Genomic DNA, 19,752 nt, shown 5'->3' on the forward strand with positions numbered 1-19,752 from the left:
TCTAGGGCATAAATCTAGATTACATTTCCCAGTTGTCTCTGAGAAGTTGGCTTTGTTCAAGTGAGAGTTCTAGATAATGGAACATGGCTGGAATAGTGATGAGGTCACTTTTAGACCTGTACCAAAAAATCCTCACTCTTTCCATACTACGCCAGGTTTCCAGGATGAAGAAATATTTGCTTATTTTCCACAAAATCTTTCATGAGGAAAGGACTGTGGCACCAGTATGTGGACTGTTCAGGTCTCGGAAGGAAGCAATTTACAAGTCACTCAGACACTTGCCCTGGTGGCCACCACATGCAGAAATCTATCAAGGCCAGGTTTACTGAATTCTGAGCTCAGTGAGGAGACTGTAGAGAAGGGAGCCCCAAACCAAATAATTTCAAATAATACTAAGTTTCTGAGACTTCTTATGTCCAAACCCTAAAAGGAGGCATATAAATAGAACAAAGTCTCCCTTGATGATCAGGCATAAATAGCTGGTAACAAAAGTACATCCATTTCTCTTGTTTCCTCAGCTTCTCTCCTCATCTTACTCTTTCTGTTTCAGTCTTAGAATTGCTAAAGCTCCCAGCAGACCCCACAATACCTCCTCATCTCCAATAATCACAACTCCTGCTCCTGTTGTTGCCTGCCTTCACCCACACCAGCTTTCCTCTCCTATAAACTGGCCTGCATTTTTCTGTTCATTTTCATAGATTCAGCTGAGCAACATATAATCCAGAGGCTTTCCCAGATTCTGGGCTCCAATCACACTGCCAACTAGCTGTACTCTCTTTCCCTCCACACTCCACACTCTTTGGGTCAGAGATCACTTTTTCACTTTTATATTTCACCGATGCTTTGTAAGTGCTGGTCTTTGGTTAAAAAAAATAAATGGCCATTTGACTTACCTTTGGTTTTTTGGGCAGGGGTTAGAATTACATGGGTCTTTTGAGATGCACGATCCAAACTCAAACTGATGGTCCTGGAGACCCACACAGCGAGCAATGCAGGCACTGGGGTAAGTGCGTCCATTCTGCCCACACACAGGGACAAACTGATCTGCACAGTTACAGGGCAGACCTGAGGGAGGAAACAGTCTCAAAAATATGTATGTGTTTTCTCTCCTTCCCCTCATCTGTCCTTGTGAAGGCAAGCCATTAACAATCATGTGGAGGACTCATGTTAAAACAAAATTATAAATTAAATCAGAAAAAAAAAAAAAAGCAAAACAAAAAAACAGAACTTCCCTGCAATCACTGACAGGGTTTTAAAGATAGTAAGGCTCTGAAAGAGTACAGGTAGGAAGAATAAAGTATGGATCTCCTGATCTGGCATATAAAATTTGGAATTAGGATGCTTAAAGTCTGGCTTGGGGGATTTCTTGAATATTAAAGGGTAATTCCAAAAATAAGACAGAGAGGCTGTCAGCTTTACCTGTAGGTTCCTTTCACTTGTCTCCTTGGGAAGGAGGAAGAAAAGAAGGTAACTCAGGAAATTATTGTAATTTTGAGACAAATTTTGAGACATCATTCTGCTGTTCACTTCTGAGTCATGCTTGGATTGGGTCACTGAGTCATAAGAAATGTGATAGAGTTTGGGGCCAACAGAATTCCCTGCTATCTAAAGAGTCATTGGCATATTCTGGGGGATGTGGCTCAGCAATACAGTGCTTATCTGGCATGTGTGAGACCCTGGGTTGATTCCCAGTACTGCCAAAAAAAAAAAAGTAATTGGCTTAATTTATCCCAGGATAGTAGGGGCCACACACTATAAGAGAATAAAGGTCTTATTAGCTATAAAGTTAATTTGAGAAAGAAATTTAGATGTTAAAAATAAATGCATGTAGGGCTAGGGATATAGCTCAGTTGGTTGAGTGCCTACCTTGCATGCACAAGGCCCTGGTTCAATTCCCAGCACCACACAGACATGTGAGCACACACACATGCACACACACATACTCACACACACACACACACAAAATGCATGTGTGTGGGGGGCTGGGGTTGTGGCTCAGTGGTAGAGTGCTGCCTAGTGTGGGTGAGGCATTGGGTTTGATCCTCAGCACCACATAAAAAGAAATAAATAAAAGTAAAGGTATTGTGTGCACCTACAATTTAAAAAAATTAAAAAAATAAATGCATACGTGAATCAATGAATAAATAAAAAGTCATACTTGAAAATATTTAGTTCACTTTTTAATCCTCATTCCTGTATGGTTTCTCTAAGCAGAATGAATTGTCTCATCAGAGCAGAGCAGAGCAGACACAAGATAAGAGTAAAAGGCAATGAAAATAATAATACAGCAGTGAAGGCTGGTACTCATCAGGGTGAAGAGAGGATGGGGTGGACTCAGTTCTACTTCTAATTCCCCATCATTCTGCTGTTCACTTCTTAGCTCTGGTCTCCTTTTTATTTCTGACGGGCTGGAGGCACAGATCCTAACTCTGTTTTCCCTCTACCTATTCTCATCTCCAGGAAAAGAAGAATCAAGTTGCCACTGCAGTGGCATAAAATGGTGATAAGGGCCACTAATAGTACCTCTGCACTTAGAACTGAAGGTATTTCAGATCTGGAAGAAAGCAGATCCCAAGAGACATCAGTGGATTGTGCTGCTGCTGTTGGTAACTGCAACATAAGAGGAGAAAAACCTTCCGCCTTACCAGGCTTTGCAACTACTGGAGCTGGTATGAACATACAACGAAGGCAAGCAGTATTATTCTAGGATGTTATTATTGTTGGGAGCCTAAATGAACTAGTAAACTAAGGAAGGTTAAAAATGAAAGTGGTGAGAAACAAACTTAGAAAATACATGGACACTTCAGTCATGGTAGGATCTAGAATCTGTGCCTCCAGACATGGTAGGAGTAAATGGAGTATTTTACCAGCTAGAAAAAGTTCCATTTAACTGAAAACACCTCATTCATTGGCCCTGTTCTTTTTGACTCCTGGAATCCCAGAATTTTAGTGGTAGAAGGACCCTAAGAAATCATTTAATTTAATGCCTTCAATTCATACAAACTAAAACTGAGACCCAGAGGGAAAGTGTCTTACCTTCAGGTTCTATATTGATTTTATTCCTTTGCAGTTAAAGCAAGACCAGAGAGGCTGCCTTGAAGGGAAAATGGGTGCAAAGGAATGATGGTTTCCTGAGGGGGCCATCTAAGTGCCCACAGTTACCTGTGAAGGTGCGACGGTCATCTTCTGAACTGTGCTCACTGAGGCAAAGGCGGGTGGAACACACCAAATTACCAGCAAAACAAGAACAGACATTGCAGTCGATATTAAAGGTTGTTCCGTGACCTGAGAGAAAGAAAACATTAAACTATATTACATATTAAGAAATAGGGCACAAATTAAAATTTTAAGAGTTCAAAAAAATTTAAATGGGAATTCTTGAAAGATGACTTTCAAATATACAAACTAAGGACTTAAATCTGAGATGTTTATATTTTCATATTTACCTCCTACCATATTCTTTCAAGCCCTATTTTGCTGGTCCCACCTTGCTCCTCCCTATTTCCTTTTCCTCCCTATTTTCTGAGAATGTTTTTGGCTGCCCCTCTGCCTGATTGCTCTTCTCTTCCTTTGGAACTTCATTCATCTCTCCAAAGTCAGATCTGATGTCATCTTTAGATTGAAGATCCTCTTGATGCCCTGAAAGAACTGATTAACTCCTGGAAGAGCAATGCAACTTTCCATGACTCAAATTCTCTTCCATCTTACCATATAAAATAAGCAGGCTCTCACCCTCAGACTAGTTTAAGCTCCACAAGGCACTAGTATTTTCTTTTGTACAGAACAGGCACTTAATCAGTGAATGTTTATAGAAGGAATAAACTCATTTGTTTCCAGATACCTCCTAGAATACAAGGTACCTACCTTCACATTTTAGCCAAATAGAATATGGACTAAAAAACAAATACCTGATTTGTTCTAGAATTGAAAATTTTGAGCTCTTTTTAGCTAAGATCATTCTTCTTTCCAAAAATATTTCACACAGAAGAGTAAATCAAAAGCATATAAAAGCTGAACTACTCTGAAGAATAGGAGTAGGGGTGGGATAGCAAAGTGAGCAGGTGGGAAGGGAACATATTTTAAAAGTGGGATTTCTTTACTATTTTTTTTTCTTTTTTTTTGCAGTACTTCAGATTAAACCCAGAGCCTTGAGCACACTAGGCAAGCACTCTACCACTAAGCTATACCCCCTGCCCCTTTTCTATGGTTTTTCAAGTTATATATTGACAGGAAGTTGTTAAGGCTGTAAGTAAAAAATAGTTAAGGGATCAGTGGGAAAACAAGATCTTAAGATTTTTAGGGAAGGTGATCAAAAGGTGGGACTTGTTTTTTTGCTTGATTATTTGGTACCGAGTATTTAACCCAGGGGTGTTTAACCACGGAGTCATATCCCCAGCCCTTTTTTATTAATTATTTTTGAGAAAGGGTCTTGCTAAGGTGCTATGGGCTTTGCAAAGTTGCTGAGGATGGCCTGAACTTGCAATCCTTCTGCCTCAGTCTCCCAAGTAGCTGGGATTATAGGCATGTACTACCATTCTTTGCAGAATGGTACATTTTAATGTGTTTTGTTCCAAACCCCTAATCAACATTGTTTTGCCTCCCCATTTTTTTCCCCATAATGTCAGAATGAGAGTTTCACTTAAGGTGAAGTGGGGATGAAGTCGGGGAATGGATGAGGAAGAGGAGGGAGGGTACCTGTGTCCTGGCCTGTGAAGGGCGAGTCCTTTGCAATCAAATAAACATAAAGCTGAATTCTGTTTTGTTCACTTACTAGCTGAGACACTCTTTGAGCACTGATTTCCTTATCTATGAAGTATGGATAATAATAATTCCTAGAAGAGGATTAAGATAGTATAAGGCAAGACTTAGCATCAAGTCTTAGCATCAGCTAGGTATAATGGCCAATGCCTGTAATCCCAGAGGCTCGGGAGGCTAAGGAGGAGGATTGTGAGTTCAAAGACAGTCTCAGTGATTTAGCAAGGCTCTAAGCAACTTGGAAAGACCCCATCTCTAAATAAAATATAAGAAAGGGCTGGGGGATGTACTAGTTAAGTACCCCTGGGTTCAATCTCTGGTACCAAAAAAAAAAAAAAAAAAAGACAACATCATGCTTATAATTTGTAGTATGATTATACTTCAATCAAGTATTAATTATTATTAGCCATCACTCTTTGTGTATATGTGTGTGTGTGTGTGTGTGTGTGTGTGTGTATGTGTGTCCGCATGAGTGCGCGTATGGTACAGGTGATTGAACCCAGGACCTCATGCACCCTAAGCAAGTTCTCTACCACTAAGCTACATTAGTCCTTTCCTGAAGGGGCTTCTAAGAGGCTTCCTTAGAAGTTTTAGGGCTCCATATTATTTAAAAAATACTGCCCTGTAGTATCAGATGTGTAGATGTGACTCTCTGGTGAGAATCCATTCAACATTCTTCCTATAAAGATATCTAAAGACGGGCTGGAGTTGTGGCTCAGTGGTAAAGCGCTTGCCTCTCACGCACAAGGCCGTGGGTTCAATCCTCAGCACCACATAAAAATGAATAAATAAGTAAAGATATTGTGTTCATCTACAACTAAAAAATATACTAAAATTAAAAAAAAGATATCTAAAGACAACTAATCTCATATTAAAAACAACAAATATCATTCAAGACTCACTTTTTCTTTTTCCTCCAACAATACAAGATTTCTGCAGATCAATACAATGCATCTCCATGCAGTTTTCTAAGAGTCCACTCTGTCCACATGAACAGATTTTATAACATCCAACTTCCCCTGCAGATGATGGCACTTGGATTAGTGTCCCTTGACGGACAATAAAATCAGAAGCTTCTCCCAATTTGCAACCTGTTAAAAAAAATGGTAATGGTAATGTTCTATGATGTTGTTTTATGACTTTTATGACATTAGATACACTTGACAGAAATCTTAAAGGTTCTGTGTAGCTATTAAAGATTATGTAGGCCTGGGATGTAATTTAGGGGTATAGTATGTGTTTACTTTTATAGATAAGTTACACAGAAAAGTAAAAATGGTACAGCCAATATGGAAAGCAGTATGGAGACTTCTTGGAAAACTTGAAATGGAACCACAATTTGACCCACTATCCCACTCCTCGGTCTACACTCCAAGGACAGGACTTAAAAACAGCATACTACAGAGACACAGCCACATCAATGTTTATTGCAGCACAATTCACAATAGCTAAACAGTGGAACCAACCTATATGCCTGTCAGTAGATAAATGGAATAAGAAATTGTGGTATGTATATACAATGGAATATTACTCAGCAATAAAAAAGAATAAAATCATGATATTTGTAGATAAATGGATGGAGCTGGAGAATACAATGCTAAGTGAAGTTAGCCAATCCCCCAAAATCAAATGCCAAATGTTTTCTCTGATATAAGGAAGCTGATTAATAGTGGGGTTGGGAGGGGAAGCATGGAAGGAATAGATGAACTCTAGATGGGGCAAAGGAAAAAAAGGGGAAGGGAGGGGGCAAGGGGTGTAAAAAAGATGGTGGAATGAGATGGACATCATTACCCTAAGTACATACATGAAGATATCATTATGAATGGACATCATATATGAATGGACATCATTACCCTAAGTACATATATGAAGACATGAATATACTTTGTATACAACCAGAGATATGAAAAAATATGCTCTTATATGTGTAATATGAATTGTAATACATTCTGCTGTCATATATAACAAATTGGAATAAAAAAGAGAAAAGTCAAATGAACAATTTTGTACAAGAAATTTAACACATTCTGTAAAGTCTTGACTTTGCTGACATTTTACAAACTCTTCCTACTTTATTTGACCATTACCATCAATATCTGCTTCCCTGATCATTTCAACAGCCTCTTCATCTGTTAACTTCTCTCCAGTTTGTCATCACATGGCGAGGCTTTGTTGCACTAATATAGCCATTGCTATCCTTAGCAAACACACGAAATGCTGCTTTAATTTCTTTTTCACTGCCTGTGTCTTTCATTTTCTTGCTATCATTGTCAGAAATTCAGAAGTCAATCGTGCCATTACCATCAGCATCCACTTCATTAATCATGTCTTATTATTCTGTTTCTGTAGGATTCTGCCCAAGAGACCTCATTGTATTTCCCAATTCTTTTGTTGTTATAATTCCATCACTATCCTTGTCAATTAGTGAAAAAGTTTCTTTGAATTCTTCAAACTGCTCTTCAGTCAGTCGGTCAGCCATACTGTGATTGCTACAGGTTTCTGAGACATGAACACAACCACTTGGCTCACTCGCTCTACTCAGACTAATCAAAAGGAACACTTCTACAATTTTTTCAAGACAGGGAGGGTCTTGCTAAATTGCTGAGGTTGGCCTTAAATTTGCAATCCTTCTGCCTCAGCCTCCCAATAAGGTTAATCATATATATCTTTATTTAACTAATTTATTTTTATGTGGTGCTGAGGATCTAACCCAGGGCCTTGCACTTGCTAGGTGAGCGCTCTACTGCTGAGCCACAACCCCAGCCCCAAGGTTAACCTTTATGATGATAATTATTACATCCTATTGAATATGATATTTTTCCACCTACTAAAGAAAGAAAAGAAAAAACATGAACATTTGTCAAACATTACAACATGGAAGAGAAAGTACAAAGAGCTAACCCAAACTTCTCTTTTGTAGTCAAGAACCTTATAATTCATTATGAGATGAAGTTTTCAATTGATACTATTAGTTCACAATATAAATGATAACCAAAAGTTTACATGTGTTGTCTCTCTCTTTTTTTTTTTTTTTGCTTATACAGAAAATACATGTTTACTGGGAAAACTAAACATTATAGAAAAACATAACTTAAAAAATAAAATGTCCCTTGTAGCCTTCCAAAGACAATCCCTATAAATACCAGAAAACCCCCAAAGAAACACTAGAGCTGGGTATTTTGAGCCCCTACCAAGCTTATTGTGCCAGTGGGGGACCTTTTCTAAGAAAGACTTAGTTGACCAATGTGCATGGTTGGGTGTGGAGGGAAGAGGCACAGGTTGGGAGGCAGCCAGTCTGGGCATAAACCCTCATTCCAGTAATTATTAGCTGAACAACCCTAGGAAAGTCTCTCTCTCTCTCTTTTTTTTAATATTTATTTTTTAGTTTCATGCTCATCCCACACCCACACCTACCTACCTCTTACCTTGAACACAAGAATATGGAAGACAGGGATCTCCAGATGGACACCCTTTTCTGTTCACTTCACAGAGCTCATTGGCTGGACAAGGATTTGGGTTACAGGGATGAGTCACTTCTTCTATGATGTTACCTAAAGTACTTGGCCCTAAAAAAACCAAAACCAAAACCAAAAACCCCCAAAACAGATCAGTTTAACCAACTTGAAAGCATAACAGAAGTCTGTAAATTATCTGAGTTAATTATGGCTAAAATAAATAAAGAGCTCATGGGCTTAAAGCAAGGCTGGATTCTAATAAGCTATTAAAATAGTTTTTCTCATCATTTATGAATTTAGCATAAAGATACATATATTCACTTATGTGTTTGTTTATTGGGTACCTACAATATACTAGGCAAGATTCTGGGCACTAAAGATATAGTGATGAACAAATAGACAAGTCTCTGACATACAGTTTATATCTGGTAGATAAAATATACTTTATTTATTTTTGTGGTGCTTGGGATACAATGTATGCTAGGCAAGTACTCTACTACAGAGTTACAGCCAGTCAATAAACATATTGTGTAAATAAAAGATAAACTCAGAAAATAATAAGTAGTAAGTAATGTTAGGGCTACAAAGTGATAAGTATATTTTGTAAAAGGTGGCAAAATAGGTGCTCATGTTTATTTGTTTATTTATTTTGGTACTAGGGATTGAACTGAGAGGTGCTTTATCACTAACCTACATTCTCAGTTCTTCTTAATGTTTAGTTTGAGATAGATCTTGCTAAATTGCCCTGCCTAGAGATTCTCCTGCTCAGCCTCTTGAGGTGCTTCTGTTTAAGAGGAATAATTTAGCATGTTTTATCATAAATAGCCATCTACTATGGTAATATGAGTCCCATACCATGATTATATTTAACTTCTGAAATAATTAGCAAGGAAGAGTCTCATTTAAGATAAACTGTGTGTGATATCTGAAATTTAAAAAAAAAGCATTTCTTTAATTTTTCTCCCACTGAAATAGTTTCTACTATTGCTGAAATAGTCTAGGATTGTGAATATATTAGATTTGCTAACTTAGCCAGGTGTGGTGGCGCACGCCTATAATCCCAGTGGCTTGGGAGGCTGAGGCAGGAGGATCATGAGTTCAAAGCTAGGCTAAGCAAAAACAAGGCACTCAGCAACATAGTGACACCCTGACTTTAAATAAAATACAAAATAGGGCTGGGGATGTGGCTCAGTGGCTGATGCCCCTGAGTTCAATCATCAGTACCAAAAAAAAAAAAAGAAAGAAAGAAAGAAAAAGAAAAAAGATTTGCTTACTTAATTTTATATTAGATTCAGACCCCAAGACTTATAGAGGTACAAGGGCTCTTGGAGTTCATTTCATCTAGTCCAGCCATTCCATTCTATACATAAGGAATTAGGCTTGAAGAAGTGATCTGCTCAGACCAAGAGATGCCTACATTCTTGTTTAATGCATTTTTTCCCCTTGGCTATACTGGTCATAAAGATTAAAGGATATAGTTTGTGGTCTTAATAAAATGTGACAATTACTGCTAACTACAAATTCAGCATCCATTTGTCTCTCCTTTTTACTAAAAGATCTCCAATTTTACTTAGGGTAGCAATAGGCCAAGAGCTAAAAAGATAATCTTTCCCCATTTTCCATACAATAGGGGTGGCCAAAGAGAAGTTGTTTGCTCTCCCTCTTCTCTGGAACTAGAGTGTAGTGGCTAGGATTCTAATAGCCATGTTGTGATAATAAATTACATGAAATAACCTTGATGACTGAAGCCAAGTACTACAGTTAGTAGAGAAAGATAAAAGAAGCCTGGATTCCTGATGATGGAGCCACCCAAACAGTCCCAGAATATTGTTTTTGAGTTTTCTTTTACTTCTATCTATTCTGTTATTTGCAGTTGAATTTAATCCTATCTGACACGGGAAAAGAAACCAAGTAGGTGCTTCGCTGTGTTCCAGCCAACTCACAGCCCTGATGCCCCCTGGTGGCAGCCTAAACAATTCCCTTTTCCTAACTACTGAGTGTGTAGGATTTCTGTTCTACTGGTTATTCCCTGGCCTCCAACACATCTTCACACTGTTGCCAACAAGCTCAGCTCAGAATTCTTCAATGAGATACCAATTTACTTGGCAGGAGTATTTGGCAGAGAGAAGTTGAAACAGTGAGATATGTGCCATTTTCCTATACAAATCTGACTATCATTCTTTATTGTGTGGGTGGCTGGCTGCGATACACTGATATTCTGATGACAAAAAGCTTAATACTCTCTAGGGGAAATTCTACTTTCTGCACATCACAGTGGAAGGAGATAATAATGATATCAGAGAAGGCTAGCCCCCGATTCACAGCTTAGAATTTCTGATGAATAACAATTCATACTTGCTTAGATTGATATAACATCACTTCTTACAAAACTTAAGATGACAATGCTTTCCTGGGTTAAAAAGGCGAAGCAACTAAGAGTCTGTAATTGAGATAGTATCATTTAAACACATGTTCTCAATAGATAAATGCTCATCTAAAATAGCAAGGACAGAGATCAAGAGAGAAGTAGTTGAAATCTAAAAATAAACAAAAACAGTACTTACTGAGGTACGTATCTAAAGGTATACAATTCTCCAGGTCATCTGTAGGTGACAGAAGCTCACAAATACTTTCAGCTGTGTGGTCTTCAGGGAATTTGTTCTGATCTCCACATTTTTTGAGAATCTCCACACAATCAGATCTTGAAAAGAAAAATACATCCAAATTTAGGAATCTGAGGCTCAAAGAAGGGATCTGCTCAAACTCACAGAAGCCTACATTCTAGTTTAATGTGTGGGTTTTTTTTTCTTTTTTGATACACTGGTCACAAAATTTAAGGGATATAGTTTGTTGGCTTGACAGAATGATAATTACTACCAAAAAGGAACCTCAAATTGTCTGGTCAAAATTACTTCCTTTTCTAAAATTTTCCAGAAAGTGAGTTTTTATTACTTGACAATGTTTCCAAATTGGTTAGGGGTGAGTATGCAAAAAAGAGGAATCATGGTGAACTGACAGCTGAATAGTATTCAAAGCATCCCTTGCTTTCTCTAATCTAAAATCAAAAGCCTTGCTCAAATTGTCAATACTTACACTTATTGTTCCTGCTATCCATGTGGCTTTTCACCATCTTTGAAAGGAAATTAAATTAGGCTTGTCTCATTTGACCTTTGCAAAATCATATATCATTACTGTCAGGACATTATCTTGCTTATTCGCTTCCTTTTTCCTTATTTTCCACCTTTTTTCTTTTATTAAAATCTTTTAAATTATCAGCATTGAGGTGTTTGGCTTATAACAGCTACAGAGTCCATTATGTTAAAAGTTTCTGAGTTTTGAATAAGGATTTGACTTCTATTAAGTTTTCTGTGCTAAGAGTCTACATATTTCCCATTTGTTGCCTTTTGATTTTCACCCAATAGCTATACCTCAGTACCTCCCCTTTTCAGGTCATCCCCAAGTCATATCAGAAATAGTTCTAGGCTGTGTTTAAGACTGAAATAATATGAAATGAGTCATCAAGTACCCAGCAGCCAGTTTTTGGGTCACACACCAAAAACTTAGGGACTAAATATTAATTTGGTTTTCAAAAAGCTTTTGGAAAAGCTTTTGGAAAAAAATTCTAGCTGATATGGATTACTATGTAGTCAAATACTTTTGGTTTTACCCACCATCATGGTTCCCTTCTTTACCTTAGATTTCCTAAGCAAATCATTCAAAAATGTTTCCTGGGAACAGGTCCTAATGACTGTATTCACTAGCTCTTTTACTCATGAAACATTTATGGATACCTATTGTGTGTTAGGATTATGCTAATACCTAAAAATAGAAAAGGAGCAAAGAGGATAAAAGAAAAATGGCACAAATTAAAATAAGTTCCTTAAGGAGAGCAAAGTCTAGCAGAATATAAGATGAGCATACAAATTAAAATATGAAAATAGAATTGTGCATTGAAAAGGATTTAGTAAATGTTTTTTGAACTAAGTTCTATAAGAAAGTACACTTACAGGCCTACAGGGATTTGTAATAAGGATGAATTACTATCAGCTGGGGAAATCTGGGAAGACTCCACAGGAATGTCTGGTATTTGAGAGGAACCAAGAAGGGCAGGCAGTAGGCAAGTGCAAATGGTGCTGGGAAGGAAACAGTATTTCAAGCAGAGGCAGAAAAAATGGGAAAGCATTTGACATGCGGGGAGTAATAGGCCCAGGGAAGGATGGGAGAAATTGTTATGGAGGGACTGAATCCAAACTGGAGAGTCAGGATAATGAAAGAAACTTACTTGCAAATAATACTTCCCCGAGATTTACTATGACAAGGTTTAATCTGCAGTGAACAAGCTATTGCTTTCCACATTTCTGGCTGGCACTTTTTAATATCAAGAACAGGTATGTTGATAAATGGCATCTTTATGCTTCCTTTTTCCCACAGCTTCATGTCATTCATAGCTCCTTGATCTGACTGAGCATTACAACTCCTGAAAAGTTCTGTTGGCCTAAAAAACAAAACCAAAACCAAAAATTGCCAGAAGGAAATCAAAGGCAATGAGTAAAATCCTGACATATTAACGTATCAGGAAAATCTGACTTTTTTTTTTTTTTTTTTTTTTTGCACAGCTGAGGATGGAACCCAGGGCCTTTTATATAGTAAGCAAGGGCTTTCTACTAAGCAACACCCCAGAAAGAAGAAAGCACATAAAACTCAACAAGGGATATCAGCCTGGCATGTATGAAGATTCAGCGTTGACACCAGTATTGAGAAAGTGATTGCATGTTTTCTTCTTAACATATTTTCATGAGGCAGTTTTAAAACTTTAAAATGCTCTGGATAGGACTAACATCCCAGACCACCTTATTTCTTTCATTTCATAAAACAAAAGAGTCCGAGTTTTAAAAATTGAGGTATAATTTAAAAAATAAAATGCACACATCTTACAGGTTTGATTTGATTTGACAAATGTGAACAACCACATTGATACATCTACACCAGTAAAAGAATATTTCTATTGTGTTATTAAGTTCTCTCAGGTCACCCCAGATCACCCCAGAGGCTAGACTTTTCATATTTTTATCACCATAGATTAATTTTCCCAGTTCTAGAATTTCATATAAATGGAATCATATTGCATGGTTTCTTTTGGGTCTGGGGTCTTCGGCCAAATATAATCTTTTTGAGATTGATCCATATTGTTGCATATACCAGTATTTCATTTCTTCTTATTTTTGAATAGTATTTCATTGATAAATATATATCATTTTGCTTTTATCCTAATGGTTTTCAAACTTTGATCGCAAGACCCATTTACCTTCTTAAAATTATTGGGTTCTCAAAAAGCTTTTATGTGGGTTGAAACCATCAATATTTTATAACATTAGAAATGAAAATGAGATTTAAAAGTGATTATTAATTCAGTTAAGTTATAATAAACCTATTACATGTTAATATAAGCATTACTTTCATGAGAAATAACTACATTTTCCAAAACTAAACAAAAATCATGAAAATAAGATTATTCTATAGTTTTGTACTCATGTCTGGCTTCATAGAGAGTAGCTGGGTTTTCATATCCAATTCTGCATTCAGTCTGTTGCTCATATATCACATTTCAGCCTCTGGAAAATTCTTCTGTTCACTCTTGTGAGAATATAAGAGAAAGAGGCAAATAACAACCAGTGTTGTTATAAAAACACTTTTGATCTTGTGGACTCCCCTGAAGGGGTTTGGAGACCACAGACAATGCTTTGAGACCATCCTATTATCTATTTATAGAAATTAAGGTTAATTCTAGTTTTCATGCCTAGGGATACCACTGTTGAGTCAAGGGTAGATATAACTTCCAAATACCATGCTATTTTCAAAAAGTGGCAATACCATTTTATACACTCACCAGCAATGTATGAAATACTGTTTTTATTGGGTTTTACTTGTGTTTTCATTTAATTGCTGGACATCTTTTGTGCTGTCTAGCCCTTTGCTTTAAAAAAAAGTGGATTTTAAGAGTTCTTTATATATTATAGATACAAGTCCTTCATCAGTTACATATAGTACAAATATTTTCTTCCAGGTTGTGGTTTACCCTTTCATTTTTCCCCCTTTTCCTTCCTTCCTCCCTCCTTTCCTCTTACCCTTCCTTCCTTTCTTATCTGAGGGATGCTTTACCACTGAGCTACATCCCCAATACTGTTTTGTATTTTATTTTGAGACAGGATCTCACTAAATTGCTAAGGCAGACCTTGAACTTGTGATCCTCCTACCTCATCTTCTGGAGTAGCTGGGGTTAAAGGCATATGCCACTGCACCTGGTCACTCTCATTTTTATAATTGTGTTTTTTGATGAGTAACAGAATTTAATTTAAAATAATATTTTATTGAGGTATAATTTATATATAAATAATGCATAGATTTTGAGGATTTAGTTCAATAATGTTTGAAAACTCATGTAATCAAAACCCCAAACAAGAAATAGAATATTTCCATCACCCTATGAAGTACCCTTATGCCCTCCTCTGGTCAATTCCCCCTTCCACCAAAGGTGATGATTTTCTGATCTTTATCCCTATAGATTATTTTGATTATTCTTAGACCTCATGTTTATGGAATAATCAAGAATCTATTTTGAGCCAGGTGCACATGCCTGTAATCCTAGAGGCTAAGGAGACTGAAATAGGAGGGTCATAAATTCAATACCAGCCTTAACAACTTAGTGAGATCCTGTTTCAAAATAAAATACAAAGGTGTTGGGGCTGTTGCTCAGTGGTAGAGTGCCCCTGAGTTTTCATTCCCATTAATGCAGGGGAGCCAAAAAAATGAATTTTATTTCTGGCTTCTTTCGCTCAACATAAGTTTCACCTATGCTTTTGGGTGTATTGGTAGTTTGGCTTTTTTCTTGCTGAATACCATTCCACTGTTTGAAACATACAGTATGTTGTTTCTCAATCTTTTGATGTTCTGGATCCCCCTCCCAATTTTGGGCTATTATGAAAAACACTACTACATAAATCTTTTTGAACACACATTTTCACGTCTCTTGAGTAAATTCTTCAGAATGGAATTGTTGGGTCACAGATTTAACTTTTAGGAAACAGAGAGACAGTTTGCTAAAGTGTTTAACCATACATTTTGCTTCACGTGTTAGCCAATTTTTTAATTGTGGCCACTTTACTGGGTTGAGGAGCATCTCACTTAAGTTTTAATTAACATATTGCTAGGAAGAATAATAAACCTTTCATGTACTTAAATGTCCATTTCTTCTTCTTTTTTTGTGGTGCTGGGTATTAAACCCAGGACCTTGCACATGTTAGCCAAACACTCTATTACTGAGCTATACCCCAGGCCTAACAACTCTTATGGCAAAAACTCTATGGTGTTCAAAATGATGTTTTTTAAAAATGTTTTATTTGTTCTTTTTAGTTATACATGACAGTAGAATCCATTTTGATATAATTATACAAGCATGGAATATATCTTATTCTAATTAGGGCCCCATTCTTGTGGATGTACATGATGGTGGGATTCACTGTGGCGTATTCATATATGTACATTGTCAGATTCATTCCACTGTCTTTCCTTTTCCTATGCCCCCCTCCCTTGCCTTCATTCCCCTTTGTCTAAACTACTGAATTTCTATTCTTACCTCCCCACCTCCCCCATTATGGGTTAGCTTCCACATATCAATGAAAATATTTGGCCTTTGGCTTTTTGGGACTGGCTTATTTCACTTACTCTCTGGATCCATCCATTTATTAGCAAATATCATAAAGTCACAAGATGATGTTTTGAAATATGCATTCATTGTGGAGTCAAGATAATTAACATGTATTACCTCACATGCTTATTTTGTGTGTACAGTAAGAATATTTCAAATCTACCCTCTTAGCAATTTTCAAGCATATAATACACTGTTGTCAACTCCAGTCAACCATGTTGTACAACAGATCTCTTGAACTCATTCCTCCTGAGATTCTGTATCCTTTGAGTGCCATCTCCCCAATCTTCCCCTTCCTATCCCTCTACATTTTGGTAACCTCTATCCTATTCTCTGCTTCTGTAAGTTCAATATTTTTAGATTTAACATATTAGCAGAATCATGCAGTGGTTTATTTTTCTATGCCTGGCTTATTTCACGGAATGCCCCCCAGGTTCATCCATGTTGTGGCAAATGACAGGATTTCCTTCTTTTTAAGGCTTAATAGTATTCCATTGTGTATATAAACTCTGTTTTCTTTTCTTTTTTTTTTTTTTTTTAGAAATTTTTTTTTAATATTTATTTTTTAGTTTTCGGCAGACACAACATCTTTTGTTTGTATGTGGTGTTGAGGATTGAACCCGGGCCGCACGCATGCCAGGTGAGCGCGATACCGCTTGAGCCACATTCCTAGCCCATAAAATCTATTTTCCTTACCCATTCATCTATTGATGGATACCTTGGCTGATTTCATACCTTTATTATTAATAAGGCTGCAACAAACATAGGAGTGAAATATATCTTGGGCAGATTGATTCCAGACTTAGGATATAAACCCAATGGAGGAATTGCTAGATTATGTGGTGGTTCTATTCTTTAATTTTTGAGAAACCTCCATGCTGCTTTCCATAAGGGCTATAACTTCCCAATGGGATTGGGAGAAGGTTGAAAACCATTTATTGGGTATTTGGTGAGAGAGAGAGATAGCATGTTCGGGAGTAGTCTTTTATTGGGGGACTCTGGTTCTTAGAAATTTCCATCCAAAAAAGGTCAAAAAAAAAAAAAAAGGCAGAGTTACAAGGTCAGGTAAGGTAACTTGATCCCTGGGGATGTAGGAAGGCACACCGACGCATGAAAACACATTTGGCAGCATTTTTACGACTCTCAAGATCAGGGCCACTGTCTACAGCCACTTTGATGTGGCCAGATCACTGGAAGTGACCGATAGGGCCTCAACCAATCAGGAAAGGAAAATGCTGGTCATATGATGTGGTGGCTTCCCACAGCTATAGTAATTTATATTTCCATCAACAATATATAGGTCTTGCTATGTTGCCCCAGCTGGTCCCAAACTCCTTCGTTTGAGTGATTCTTTTGCTTCAACCTCCCAAGTAGCTAAGACTACAGGTTAGTGCCACTACACTTGCCTAGGTTTTATTTTGAATTCTATGATCCATCTTGAAATAATTTTTGTGTATGGTGTGACATAGAGGTTAAACTTTTTTTTTTTTATATAGATACTGAATTATTCCACCATCCCTTGTTGTAAAGATATCTCAATTACTTTACTCAAAGTAATGAGTTGAATAATTTTAAAAGGATAGAATGTGTGTTAGATTGAGGTAAATATCATCTGACAAAAAAAAATATATATCTACAACTTCCTTCTGGCCCAACTCTTCCTTTTTGCCCTCTGGGTCTCTGGGCTGCAGCTCACAAAACAGTCACCTTTTCTTTAGAAATGTTCCCTCCTGGGCTGGGGTTGTGGCTCAACAGTAGAGCGCTCGCCTAGCATGTGCAAGGGCCTGAGTTCGTTCCCCAGCACCACATAAAAATAAACAAATAAAATAAAGGTATTGTGCCCAATTACAATTAAGAAATAAATATAAAAAAAAACGTTCCCTCCTGGGGCTGGGGTTGTAGCACAGTGGTAGAGCGCTTGCCTGGCACATGTGAGGCACTGGGTTCGATCCTCAGCACCACATAAAATAAATAGATAAATAAAATAAAGGTACTGAGTCCATCTACAACTAAAAAAATATTAAAAAGAAAGAAAGAAATGTTCCCTCCCTAGCTTCTCTGATGTGAAGTCCTCCCATTCTGTGCTCTGGAGGCCCTTTTTCTTTTTCTTCACTATTTCTTTAGCCCTGGGGATATGCTCCTAGGTCCAGTTGTTGGCCCTTATTTTTCTTATTATACTTGATATCTCAGAAAGACACCTATTCAAATTGCTTCTATAAAGAAATATTTTTGTATGAAATGGGAGACTCACTGAGCAGGAACATCAACCAGTGTGAAGGCCCTGCAAAGAAAGCAGTCCAAAAGTGGACATATATATGATCCAGTAGTGAAAAATGATTTATTCTGCAATGAATTATTTCCATTGATGGTGTAGCAGAAGGAAGAATGGTCTAAGAGCAGAAGAAATTCTCTGAATTCCAGAAACTTTAGGTATCTCTAGATTAGAAGGAACTCCCTAAGAGTGCTTCCTTTGCCAGAGGTAACTTAGATGGAACACAGCCTTTAAAAAGGAAACCATAAGGAAATAAAGCTTTCTTTTAGCCCAGAAAGAACAAAATCAGAGTAAAGTGGTGTTTCATTTATTCAAAAAGCAAGTGATTAATGATAAAATATTTCCATTCCATGTACAAATTGTTCTTACCTGTTGTTGAAATTAGTACAGTAAGTAAGGTTTCTACAGCCCAACTGGCAAGGTTCCCGGACATCTGCTAGACAGGTCAACATGGACACTTCCACTGGGTTATATTCACAAAAGCGGTCAAATTCCTGCCAACTCTGTGTATTGCCCCAGCTCATGCTATAAAGTTTAGTGCACAGTTCCCTGAAACAAAAGCACAAGTGCAGACACATAGAGAGAAGCCATATGATTAAATACCTGATTTGAGTAAAACTGGAAATCTGTGAACTATATACTTTTTTAATAAGACAAAAAGTAAAGAGTTAAATGACTATTTCTTAGGATTTGGAGCCAGAAAAAGTGACCTTTCTTTCCCCACCATGAAAAATAGGCTTTTTAAGTTATCTGTCTCTTCCCTTCTCTTTTTCCTTCTTTTTGGTAGTATTGGGGACTGAAATTAGGGCCTTGCACATGCTCGGAAAGCACTCTTATCACTGAGTTATCCCCAGCCCTTTCTTTTCCTTCAATTTTGAGACAGGGTCTAATTGCCCAGATTGGCCTCAAACTTGTGATCCTCCTGCTTTGGCTTCCCAGGTAGCTGGATCAAAGGTGTACACCTGGTTATCTTTTCTCTTTGCCATGGTTGCTAGAAAGCTCAGTGCTAAATTTAATGTTCAGTTAGAATATTTGTATATCTTTAGTTCTTGGCACAATTATTTCTCCCTATATCTTTCTGATCTCACTTTGATCTTTACTTAAAGCACATGTTTTTCTTCTCCATAAAGGCAATCACAGGAGGCAAACCATGACATAGTCCTCTGACTTCTTTTAAGAAGCTTTATAAATGCAGGGTCTGCTAGTTTCTCCTGTAAAACTACTCCAAGCCATTTGTGTTCCTGAAGTTATTCCAAAGCCTCTATATATTATTGTAGTTGATATATGACATTCTTATTTTCAGTATTTGATGATTACAAAGCAAATTAAGTATGTGTATATAGCTAAAACTATCTGTACCATTTCCAACATGCTCTTATACATTATATTCATTCCATTATTTTACTCATAAAAGTAATACATGTTCACTAGGAAAAATTTTATTATTTTGAAATATACAAAGTCACAAGTAAAAATTCTCCACTCTTCTCACATTTTATTTGAATCTCAAGATCACCCCTATGAAGAGGGTATCTTTAACTTTGTTTATTCACTCTAGTGTTTAC

General features: G+C 37.1%; 1 protein-coding gene and 1 pseudogene across 2 annotated transcripts in view; both read right to left on the reverse strand.

The window, feature by feature from the left end:
* The window catches only part of Reck (reversion inducing cysteine rich protein with kazal motifs), a 78,924-nt gene that overhangs the window by 9,011 nt on the left and 50,161 nt on the right, over positions 1-19,752 (reverse strand). For both annotated transcript variants that reach the window (XM_046457402.2, XM_046457404.2), the window contains 7 exons: positions 18,557-18,736; positions 12,493-12,705; positions 10,775-10,911; positions 8,181-8,321; positions 5,658-5,846; positions 3,163-3,285; positions 894-1,065 (listed from right to left, as the gene is read on the reverse strand). In XM_046457402.2, the coding sequence (XP_046313358.1) occupies positions 894-1,065; positions 3,163-3,285; positions 5,658-5,846; positions 8,181-8,321; positions 10,775-10,911; positions 12,493-12,705; positions 18,557-18,736 (1,155 nt within the window). The remainder of the gene's footprint in view (positions 1-893; positions 1,066-3,162; positions 3,286-5,657; positions 5,847-8,180; positions 8,322-10,774; positions 10,912-12,492; positions 12,706-18,556; positions 18,737-19,752) is intronic.
* Positions 6,163-8,174, reverse strand: LOC124101405 (neo-calmodulin-like; annotated as a pseudogene).

This window comes from Marmota monax, unplaced genomic scaffold (genome assembly GCF_021218885.2).
Source record: "Marmota monax isolate L192 unplaced genomic scaffold, Marmota_monax_Labrador192_F-V1.1 WCK01_AAM20220418_F8-fsc00069, whole genome shotgun sequence".
Lineage (NCBI taxonomy): Eukaryota > Metazoa > Chordata > Mammalia > Rodentia > Sciuridae > Marmota > Marmota monax.